This window comes from Pan paniscus, chromosome 8 (genome assembly GCF_029289425.2).
Source record: "Pan paniscus chromosome 8, NHGRI_mPanPan1-v2.0_pri, whole genome shotgun sequence".
NCBI lineage: Eukaryota > Metazoa > Chordata > Mammalia > Primates > Hominidae > Pan > Pan paniscus.
In genome coordinates this window covers 118,478,869-118,491,288 of record NC_073257.2, presented here as the reverse complement: position 1 = coordinate 118,491,288, position 12,420 = coordinate 118,478,869, and the positions used below count along the sequence as shown (strand labels likewise).

Here is a 12,420-nt window from a genome sequence, read left to right as displayed (position 1 = left end):
CTGCTCAGAAAACAGATCTTACATCCAGCCACTTGCAAGGAGCTGGTCTTCCCTGTCTTCATTACCTTTGTTAATATTTGGTTAGCACTTAAAATATTCTAGGTACTCTTTTTGAGTGCTTTGCATTATTTTAACACATTTAATCCCCCAAATAAGCTTATGATGTTGAAACTGTGATTTCAGAACTACCCATTCTGTAGGTGAAGAAATGAAACTCAGAGATATTAGGTTACTCATCCAAGGTCATGCACTTAAAGATCAGATTCTGGAGTCAAACCATCAAGGTTTGAATCTTGATTTTTGTGGTTTCCTAACCACTCCACTCTAGGGCCATCCTCTTCCTTATTCCAAGGAGAAACAGGGATAGATGGAATACTGGGGTAAAGAAGGGGTATCTTCATGTGCCTCTGAGCAGTGCCACCCACCTCTGTCTCTATGGCTTTCAGCATCTGTGACATGATTGGTGGTTACACATTATCACCACCAGGAGGCACGACTACCAGACTACAACCCTAAAAGGAATAGGCCTTTCTGCTCTGAGCCATCCGTCTCTAGGGTAACAACTGGTTTTTGTCCTCTGCTGTCCAAGAAGGATGACTTAATGCTCTTTAACGAACCCACTGCCCATCTCTTCTCATCTGCAGCATTCTAGGGACCTGTGTCCCCATAGGTCCTCTATCTGTCCAACTCCCCCAGGTGATGTATCAACCAAGCACTAGCTCAGCAATGTCCAGCCTTCCAGGCTGATTTCTCTTCACACTTATTACTTAGAGATCAGATGCCCTGTACCTCCACCTTTCTACGAGCTGTCCATCAGGCTAGAAATTACTGCTCATCAGGATTTCTAGCCTGCTGTGTAGCATAATCAGGAATATGCAGAATAAACAGATTGACTCATTATCCCTCAGGGCAGGGTTATAGCAGTGGTGGTGGTGGTATTAATACCTTCTAGTTTTCAAGGCTCCCTAGTCACCCAATCCCAAGAAGCAGTTGATGCAGAGCTTGGTTCCTAGCAATTTGCACTGACTTTGAGATCAGTAATTGCACTTGGCCACTTTTTTAAGTCCCAAGGGACCACATTGGCAAGTGTACACTAATAAACCCTATGAGAGGTACAACTGAGAGTCAGCTTATTTGCAGTTTTCTTCCTATTCATTATGAAACAAAATTTAGTATTAAATTGTTTGCCTTTTCTTCCTCAAAATGGCTTTTGCTATTGACATTTCACAATGAAATCTTTAATTGAATGTCATTATAAACATTTTTGTGTACAATGAAGATTATTCAGGCACAATCTCTGAGTTTACAGTCTAGTAAGGGCATAAAACAGTATGGGGTTTGCTATAATAGGAGCTGTTGTTTGTCAGTGTCTGGAGAAGGGAGGTGCAGAGCACTGGGTCCCAACACAGGCTTCACAGTCAGACCAGGCTTCAAAAGCCTCAGCAGTCACTTCCTAGATGGCCTTGAGCCACTGTCTAATCTTCCTACAGCCACCATCTTTCCTGGAGTGGAAATTGAGATGCACCACCCAGATCTCTGTTCAGGGAGACACTTATTGTCTTTTCTGGGAGGGCTATGGGCAGAGTCTTCACCAGCCGGGTTCCAAGTCATGTCACTTCTTAGGGTGGCTCATGTCTGATGACAGGCTGGTGCAGTTATGTAAAGTCCTGGCCATCTCAGCCCAATTTAAGACAACTCTGAAGGGCCATTGTGTCTCCCCTCGGGGTCTCTTGAAGTTGTCATGGGCCTACATGGCAGCTCAAGTTTTCCCTTGTCCATGTTTGTTTCCTTCCCTTTGCTCCCATAGGTGTTGTTCCCAAGAGCACTTCTTAATAAACATCCTGCATACTAAACTCAGAATCAGCTTCCTGAGGACCCCAGCATATGATATGTCCTCACTGCAGAGTGAGGTGTAATCATATTTGCTTCAAAGGGTTGTTGTTGGAGGTTGCCTAAAATAATATTATAAGTTACTTATAATAGTAACGTTGTTGGAGGTCACATCAAATAATATGTTACTTAGCACAATGCACCCAGGAAGTACCTGGGATTGTGCTAAGTAACTTATAACATTAGGTGAGGACCTAATACCTGGAATTTCTTGCTACTTCAAAAAAAAAATGCAGCACAGTGGAGTTCAAAAACAAATAATCACCTAATTGGGAAATAATGAAATAAATAAGCTTTAAGATGACTCATGAAGGGTAAATAGCAAAGGCAGAGAAAAGACATTCTGGTGGAGATAACATGCACAGGAACATTTGCAGGAGAAAGCTGAAATATTGAGAAATTGTACATCATCCCATTTGGCAAAAGCGTAAGAGTTGTGGGTAATTAGTTTGGAAAGGAAGCGTGGGACCATATTGCAGAAGGCCTTGAATATGTCCTTAATCCTGTTAGCAATGGGAATTCTTGCAAGCATTTTGGACAAGGGAACATGATCAGAATTGGACTGCTGGAGAGAGAAGCTGGGATTATAGCTACTGATTCTAGAAGCATCTAGAGAGAGGATTCAGGGGAAACCCTGGGGTATAAGCTCGAGAGAGAGAACAGTGAGCTAGGATAAACAAGAAGTCCTTGAGTGATATCTGTAATTTTAACAGAAGAGTCAGTGTGGCCAAGTGGAGGGCTCAGGGTGCTTCAGGGAACAGGGCTGGTCATCAGGTCTGATGCTACAGGAAAGTCAACAAGGGCCTCCTGAGGGTTGTGATATGGGCATGTCCTCTTAGGTTAGGTGGTTAGGATGTGATGGGTCTATTTGAAGAGTAACTCCAGTGGGATGACGAAGGAGGAAGCTAGGTTAGAAAGGGCTAAGGCATGAGGGGCAGATGATAAAGTGAAGGTCTTCTCACTGGCATGGTCCCCACCTTGGAGATGCTCTCTAGGAAAAAGAGCTAACATTTGAATCCCCAGGCCCTACTGTAAATGCTTCATGTGTAACTCATTTAATCCTCAAAATCAGCCATGAACAAGGCAAGTACTGCAACTGTCCTGTCTTCTATTTAAAGGAATGTAGGCATAGAGAACACAAGCAATGAGCTTAAGGTCTCATGGTGTTGAAGCTGGGATTAAATCACAGACAGCCTGACTCCGGAGCCTGGACCTATAGCCCAGTGCTGTCTCTCACATACTCCCTGCCTGATATGCCCAGGCCTCTGCTTTCAGGCCCCTTGTGGTGTCTTCTGCCTACCCCTGATCCCCCCACCAAATACTTGGTCCCTTCTCAGCTTTCTTCTCTGCAGCACTAATGTGAGCCCCTGTGTCTCTCCCTCAGGCCACAGGGGTTCCAGGCCAGCACATCCTGGTGGCGGTGCTCCCTGGCTTACCCACCACTGCTGAACTCTTTGTCCTACCCTATCAGGATCCAGCTGGAGAAAACAAAAGGTCAACTGATGACCTGGAGCAGGTGAGTCCCCTGGAAAAGGAGACGTTTTCAGCTTCAACCGTTTGTGGAGTCTTCAACTTTCTAAGCCTCCATTTCTGACCCATAAACTGGTGATCCTAACTACAGCTTCACCAAAAGCACATGCAAGAGCATTCATGTTAGGTGTATTAGTCTGTTTTCACACTGCTAATAAAGACATACCCAAGACTGGGTAATTTATAAAGGGGTTTTAATTGACTTACAGTTCAGCATGGTAGGGAGGCCTCAGGAAACTTACAATCATGGCGGAAGGGGAAGCAAACCTGTGCTTCTTCACATGGTGGCAGCAAGGAGAAGTGTAGAGTGAAGCAGGGAAAGCCCCATATGAAACCATCAGATCCTGTGAGAACTCACTATCGTGGGAACAACATGGAGGTAACTGCCCCCATGATTCAGTTACCTCCCACTGGGTCCTTCCCATGACAAGTGGGGATTATGGGAACTGCAGTTCAAAATGAAATTTGGGTGGGAGCACAGCCAAACCATATCAGCAGGGAACAGCTAAATTATTTACAGTGTGGAATACTCTGTGGAGTTTACAATGAATTAGATTAATCTATGTATACCGACACAAAAAATTGTCCGTGATATCAAGTGGAAAAAAAAGCAAGTCGCTGAACAATATCATACTTGTCACAAGAATGCCGTGAGAAGCAAATGACATGACATGCATATCTTTTTTAACAGGTTCAACTTTTATACAAATGACTAATCCTTTGATGATCTAATTTGTGTTTCTAATGAGTAACATTAGCTCCAGAGCAACTCTACTGTCCTGTGGGGTTCACCTCCTCCTCATCTCCACTACCTTCTGGAGCATTTGAGTGTGTGTGTGTGTGTGTGTGTGTGTGTATCTGTGTATTTGTGTGATTCTCTTTCTCTTTTCCCCTTCAGTCTTCTTTTTTCTTCCCTTTCCTCCTTTTAACTTTAAAAGACTCTCCCGTCTCTGTAGTGGGGATAATTATGTTGTTGTTATCCTTCTTTGTCCATTCAGTTAAAATTATCAGTCTTGGCCTAGTTGCACTTTTAGAAATGAAATGATTTTGATTTATCAGTTCTTCCAGGTAAATAGATTAAAAATAAGATTCCTCTTGGCCACTAAGTAAATATTGGCTGTTTCCCTTCCAGTACTTGGAGATTTTCTGTTTACTAAACCCATAATCTAGCCCCATGATCATTAGTCTTCCAGGATGACTTGAGAAACTTCTATAATAGTCTTATTAAAAACAACCCCAAATTATGGCATGGCCCACCTCCTAGCACACACCCTCTTTTCAGCTGCCACTTTTTCACTTGGTAGAAGGCTCACCTGTATAATTTTCTCTGTGTGCAAGTAATGAAGAGCAGAGCTCTCATGGAGAGCCCTGTTGAACCCCATTTCCTAGTGAAGTGGAGGTGAAGGGTGGGCAGCAGGTAACTCCTCAGATTTGCATCTAACCTCACTCCCCACCTCAGCTTCCCATCATACTCTACAAATCATTATCTGCACTGCATTTTGGTGGGAGAAAGAATAGATTATTTCTTATCACAACATTGTCAAGGACCTAGAGGGAAAGCAGATCCCTATCCAAAGCCTTTAGATAGGAACATTTGCAGTTGTACCTCCTCTAAATCTTACTGGTTTTTCATGAAATCCAGATTTTAATCTTTTCAAGTATGGAAGAGGGTACAGATTTAGAGTCACCTTTTTTTCCTAGTTACCACATCATCTGTGCACTTTTATTTCTCACACTTTCCATGTTTTTTTCTAAAAGTGTTGTATTTTCTACATCATTATTTGAGGGGAAATTTGGAAAGAAGAGGGGTCCGTTCTGTGAAACATCTTATACTTATGTATGGATGTGTCTTGCTTTGACTGTCTGCTTTCTCTAGACTTCTTGTTTCCCTTCATTCTCTGTCTCTTCTGGGTGTTTCCTGCAAAGGCATTCTCAGAGAGCTGAGTGTGGCCCTCAAGGCAGACTGTATCAGTCATTGGTGAACCATGTCATCAGAGATCTGAAACTAACTAGCTTGCTTGAAGGCTGTGTGACTTAGAATTGGCACACATGTAGAAGAGTCTGTCTATTTTGTTAGAACACAGGTTTATGTAAATATCAACCAGTTTCTAGTTTCACCTCTGATATTTATTATGTCCATTTTACAGATGAGGAAAGTGAGGACAAGAAAAGTTGAATAATTGAGCCAAAGTCACACTTATCTCATGGGGTGTCTGGGAGGATTAAAGAAATGATATAGCAAAGTACTTGGCCTTGAGTAAAATGTTCACTGGAGATATAGAGATAGTGGTTACATTCATGTTCATTATATGGTAAGAAGAGATGTGGAAAATGAAAAAAATGAGTTTAGGCCTATTAAATAGACTGGTATAGTCAAGGGCATGTATTGGAAGAGAGGATGGTGGGAATAAGGGAAAAAACATTAATGAATGCAGTTACTCAAAATGGAGAAAAACAAGGACAATAAGGAAGGAATGTATCTGAATGGCATGAGCTCATGCGAGTTATGCAGATTTATAGCATGAAAAGAAAGTAAGGTACCAAGCTAGAGACTGTAAATTTGTTTAAGGAAATTGCCAGTGTATCAGCCTATTCCAGGACTCAAAGCAAAGTAGACACAGTGACTTTACAAATGCCAAACAGAGCACATCAGAAATTAGTGTCTTAGTTGTGGAGAACATTATTACCCTGATGGAAAAATGCACCTGAAATCAACTTATTAAACCAAGGTGCATGTCTAGACCCTGTGAGACAGGGGAGTCTCCTGGAGACCCATAGTTTTCAATCCAGGAGGGGTCCTTGCATTCTCTGCTCTGACTTAATCACTTAACTTTATGGGTAAAAAAAAAGGGAGTTTTTGAATTAATTCAATTGAGAAGTCCAGAGGTACAGCTGAGGTGTAGATGAATTCAGAACCACTCAAAAGTATCACCAAATTACTTCCCTCTCTTCCTCTCTCTCCGTCTGTTTTCCTGGCTACCATATGGGAAGTTGGCCTGAGAATGAAGCCAACACATAGGAAAGCAAGAATGGCCACAGGCACCCCCAACTTCTATTTAGCCAGTTTATCAACCCAATCCAAAGACGGTACCTCTCACCTGATTGCACCAGCGAGAGTTGCAGGTTCACAGTTTTCACTTGTCTGACCTGTTTAAAGTGGTCATCTCTTAGCTAGTCCCTGCAGTCTTGGGGATAATGTGCTGTCAGTGACAACTGAGACGTTTTATACCCTCCCTGAACCAAATGGACCAAGACTAGACAAGGACATGGATTCCTCAAAGAACAATGTGGGGAAGGGAGAGGGAATGCTGGGAGGCAAACGCAACTGACTTCTGGTATCATAAATTATACAGAAATTTAAGACAAATGCAAAGCAAACCCAAAGAACAGAAATGAACCCCCTCCTTTGAAGGCTGTACTCTAAATCTCAGCGGAAACTTGAGAAGGGCTGTCCTTATCCCCTCATTTCACGCCTTGGCCCCCTTTCTTGTAAAGGTGCAGTACAGATCCCCCTGCAGTGAAAGAACTGGGATCCTAGACAGAGGTGCCCTAAAGAATGGGAGGGCAGGGCCCCAGCAAAGGACTCTCAGTCCTCCTTCCTTAGCTTCCTCTGAGAGCCTTCCTGGGGAGCAGAGATGCTGGCTTGGATCAAGCTATCTTGTCTGTGAAATAAATTGAAAATTCTTCACAGTGAGAAGTACTTGACCCTGTTATCAGGATGAGGCGGGCTGGGTTAATCGAGTGACCTCTGTCTGGGAGGGTTCCACCAGCCTTTATTTAGGATCTCTGGTGAGTGAGAAAAGGCTCTTGTGCCCTGAGCTGGCCTCATCAAGGGGAGCGCGTGCTGCTGTCCTGAGGCCAGCTGCTTAGATGTGGAGCAAGCCCTGCCCCTCAAGCATCCCACTTCCTTGCTCCCCTCGGAGTCCTCAGGGGTGAATAAATTTGTTTCTGTCTCTCCTGTAGGGAGGAAAGACCGCCATGCTCTATCGTGATTGTTTGTGATGCTGTGCTGGGGAGATAAGGAGCCTAGGTGTGTTGTCTTTCAGGATCCTTAAAGGACATTAGAACATCTAAAAAGAACAAAAAAGATGTGAAAAAAATGTCAACCACAAAAATATATATATTTCTTCCTTGGCTGTTTTTATTACTCTACACAGTTGGCAGATGCAGAGCCTGAAACCTAAGGAAGACAGGAAAGGCAGATCTCAATAGGGAGCAGGGTGACAGTTTTAAGAAAATAGAAATTTATTATGAAATGGAATTAATAATCTCTATTTTCTGTATATCCACACATTTTGCTTATCAGTCCAGATCTTTTTAACTTGGGGAGTCAAATTACAAAAATACTCTGGAGTTTACAAGGAAGGTCACTGAAGTAGGAGAACTATAACCAAAAGTGGAGGAGGTAAGAGGTGGACCAGAGCCAATGTGTCAGGAGGAGGTAGAGAGAAGCTTAAAGTGGGTGATGGGAAATCCAAAGGAAACACATATTTATGACGGATTTGTGTCTTCATGAACCATTATCCAGGAGACCCCTTAGGCACTTTAATCAGGCTAAATTTGTGTGTGTGTGTGTGTGTGTGTGTGTGTGTGTGTGTGTGTGTGTGTGTTATGAAGGAATGAAATTGAGCTACTGTTAATTAGAATTTAGTATTTGGCCCCATTGCTTCCCTGTCATTCAATGCAAAAAATGTATGAATTGGGAAAGATCTTCCTCTAACACAAAAGCAATATTCCTCAACTGCTACTTGAAGAGACTTTAATAGTGTGGCAAAATCAAGATTGACCAACTGAGCCAGCTCCCAGGTCATCCCAGGCAACACCCTCTTTAAACATGGCATTAGAATGCTATTAAGTTCAGTAAGATTTGCATTCATCCTACCACCTTCAGAATAAATATTAGTATTTTAGCCCAGTGTAGCTTTGCCATTAATACATTTGTCTAAGCCCATTTGCATCTGCATTTTTACCTTGTACCACTTATTTGGGTTATGTGTTCTATGAATTTATAAACCACTCTACTGTCCTTAAAACTTTTATTTTTTCATGTTTCAATAATTGCCAGTTTCCTTCTGATCATCTGACAGTGTTTCCCCCTCTTGATTTCATTAGAAATTGTTTAGATGTTGAATGTGTTCTTTGTGTGGTAACCATCACTGTGTGACTAAATATTTCCAGCCCACTGCTTTCAGGGTACATGATAGGACTGTACCATGAGTCTCTTCTGCTGGGGCAGAGCCTCAGGACTGTGGGAGCAGAAGTGATACGTGCCACTTCCAAGCTAAAGTATTTAAATGCACATTGTAGAATTTTGCTAGCTCCTTTTCCCTCTTGTGCTGTATGTAGTGAATGGAAATGCTTGTGATGGCCACTCCACCAGCCAGTGTCCCTGTGTGACCACAGCGAGCCCAACACCACTGCATAGCTGCCATGGATACGACATGTGAGCAAAAAATTGACCTTTCTTGATTGAAGGCCCTGCCCATAGCCATATCTAGTTGATTCTGAGTGCTGCATTCAATCTTCCTCTTGTGTGAAGAAGACAATGAGGGACATTGGTGTTTTCCCTGTCGCAGGTCCCTCCCAAGACATCCTTTTGATGATAGCTTTCCTAAAATTCGAATTGAGCCTCCACTGTCCTTTTAAGTGGGACTTTAAATGAAATGTAGGTTGCACTTGAATAATAGGCATATTCCACCAAATAGGCAGATACCAAGAATAATGTGTTGTTTCTATGGTCGTGATTGTTTAGCTGATGTGGAATAGAAAATGGACTGTGCTGGAAAGCAGCAGAAGAGGGATGACTGTATACAGGATAAATGAAATTTGTTAAGACAACACGCTTTTCACCAGACAGAAAAAGAAAAAGAAATAAATTCAATTTGCTTTAGCAGGTTCAGTCTCCCTCCTAGAAATCACACAGTGTTTCACTTGAGTCTCTATCAGGCAAGTGTTTTTCTTCTCATTTAGGCTGTTGCCATACTTTCCAGTAGAATGCAGTTTATTCTACTCCTTTCTATAGCCGAAGACTCTCCCAAACATCACCCAATTATGCAACTGGTGAACAGAAAGTGGCCCCTCTGAGGATGGTGTTAGGAAATCCCCACTCCTGTAGCCCATATTGGTCACTGGGCATTGGGGCTGATGTTTTAACTTCGGGTGCTTCACAGATGAATGAGAGAAGGCAGCATAATTAATATAAGTGCTGTATTTTCTCATCTTATAAACCTATCCTGCCAGACGTCTCTCCAACTCTCTTCTGCTGTCTCTCTCTTTGTCAGCTTGTTCAAGGAAAATATTTTTAATGGAGATACCCTAGGATTCGGAGTCAAACAAAGCTAAAGTCTAGTCTCAACTCTTCAAATATTAACTGAATAAACTTTGATATTTCCTTTAAGCTCCATGTTCCTTTCCATGAAGATGCCAGCACTGACACCTAAGATGTGTTCTGCTAGAAAAGATAGTAAGAAACAAGCAACTTTACCAAAATAGTGTTCACAGCATATATAATGTCCTTTAGAATATATGTAACAACTTGTAATCTTTTGAAAAAATACAGGATAAACACTTCTACAAGTGGTGTGGAAAACATCTAAAATATTGTCAAAATCTGTCAACAGTTTCATACTCATTTCAGTAGAAAAGCACATGGTTCTAATTGAGATTATTCTTATATGCAATGTAAATTTTATTTAGTTTTGTTTTCTTATGCAAATTTTTTCTCACAAAGCATGTGTTCATTGTTGAATGTCCTTTGATGCAAGTTAAATATATGAAACATACTTTCTGTTACCAGATAATTTTTAAATTTCCTTCTTAAAATTTTGTAAGTGACACAGATAGAGCCAATGAAACAATGTTATAAACCAAAACAAAACTAAGTAGTTAATTATTTTCACGAGGGTCTCTCCTGGAGATTATAAATTAAAAATATGTTATTTTGATAAACTCCATTTTCTGGTTTAGCTATTGGTATATCTCACTTGAAGATAAAACATTCTCAGTGATAAGAAACAAATATTGCGGCCAGGCACAGTGGCTCACACCTGTAATTCCAGCACTTTGGGAGGCGGAGGCGGGCGGATCACTTGTGGTCAGGAGTTCGAGACCAGCCTGGCCAACATGGTGAAACACTGTCTCTGCTAAAGATACAAAACAAACAAACAAACAACAAAATAGCCGGATGTGGTGGCAGGCGCCTGTAATCCCAGCTACTCAGGAGGCTGAGGCAGGAGAATCACTGGAATCAGGGAGGCGGAGGTTGCAGTGAGCCGAGATCGCGCCATTGCACTCCAGCCTGGGCGACAAGAGCAAGACTCCAACTCCGTCTCAAAAAAAAAAAAAAAAGAAAGAAAGAAATATGGCTTCACCTGGTTGAAAGTGGAGAGTCTTTCTCCCACAAATACATATAGTTCCCTTTAGTCCATGTGATAAATTTGGCAAAACAGGCTAATTCCCTCATTACTTTTGACAAGTCCTTCATATTTGAATAAAAAATATTTTTTCTGCAATTCTGTATCTGTGTGTGTGCATGTATGTGTGTGTATTTCATAGCTAAAACCTTTGTGATAGACCTCTAAAAACTCCACTGTCTGATTCCTATAAAGACTCTGCCAATTAAAAGATAAGAACACAGAGGAAAACCATTGTATGCAATCTGTGTTAGAAATCCGCTTCTCCACTTCTCCTTCTCCTTCTCCTTCCCCTCCCCCTCCTTCTCCTCCTCCTCCTCCTCTTTTTTTTTTTTTTTTTTTTTTTTTTGAGTTAGAGTTTTACTCTGTCTCCCAGGCTGGAGTGCAGTGGCATGATCTTGGCTCACTGCAACGTCTGCCTCCTGGGTTCAAGTGATTTTTCTGGCCTCAGCCTCCCGAGTAACTGGGAGTACAGGTGTGCACCACCATGCCTGGCTAATTTTTTGTAGTTTTAGTAGAGATGGGGTTTCACCATGTTGCCCATGCTGGTCTCGAACTCCTGAACTGAAGTGATCCACCCACCTCAGCCTCCCAAAGTGAGCCACCGTGCCCGGCCAGAAATCCACTTTTGTAAACCTGGATCATTCTGGATGATTCCCAGCACCCAAGAAAGGAAGTAGCCTAATACACAGAATAAAGTTGTTTTTGTTTTCAGCATAGTTTTATGACAATCTTGTTTTTCTGCATTGTTTGCTAAATGACAGCATTTGAAAGGCTGGGCTTGCACTGGATCCCAGATGCTCAACGACTGGGCAGTAATGGTCATCCTCTGTTCCTGTTGTTCAGGAGAGAAGTTTATCTGTGGGGCAGTTCAGTTCTATCACCAATCAGGGGCTTCTGCAGGTGACTGTCTGTTTCCAAACTAAGCCATCAGGCCCTGCTTAACAAATAAAGGGATTAAAGGTGTTATTTTGGCAACTCACTGGAGGAAATAAAACTCAACAAATAGAAAAGGAAAAAAAATTAAGAATTTAATTAGCAGAATGATGGTCAGAAAGCATCTAATTAGACTTAAATAACATGTTAAGTAAAATATTAAATGATTATTAGAATATTAAAAATAAGGCTAGCAGACCAGATAAAAATAATAAGAGTGGGCCGGGCGCAGTGGCTCATGCCTGTAATCCTTGCACTTCGGGAGGCTGAGGCGGGCTGATCACAAGGTCAAGAGATCAAGACCATCCTGGCCAACATGGTGAAATCCCATCTCTACTAAAAATACAAAAAATAGCTGGGTGTGTTGTCTTAGGCCTGTAGTCCCAACTACTCAGGAGGCTGAGGCAGGAGAATCGCTTGAACCCGGGAGGCGGAGGTTGCGGTGAGCCAAGATTGTGCCACTGCACTCCAGCCTGGCGAGAGAGCAAGACTCCATCTCAAATAATAATAATAATAATAATAATATAATAGGAGTGTTGTTATCCCCGTAACTTTTCAGAAATTCCTCAACATTATAAAGGACACAGCAAATGGAGCTAGGTTTTCTACTCTAAACAGACGAACCATTTTACTTCATCCATAAAACCTTACT

At 42.0% G+C, this 12,420-nt stretch overlaps 1 protein-coding gene across 5 annotated transcripts in view; it reads left to right on the top strand.

Moving 5' to 3' along the window:
* SORCS1 (sortilin related VPS10 domain containing receptor 1) overlaps positions 1-12,420 on the top strand; it is a 589,577-nt gene that overhangs the window by 552,760 nt on the left and 24,397 nt on the right. For all 5 annotated transcript variants that reach the window (XM_055093367.2, XM_034931441.3, XM_003825559.5 and 2 more), the window contains exon 23: positions 3,275-3,406. In XM_055093367.2, the coding sequence (XP_054949342.1) occupies positions 3,275-3,406 (132 nt within the window). The remainder of the gene's footprint in view (positions 1-3,274; positions 3,407-12,420) is intronic.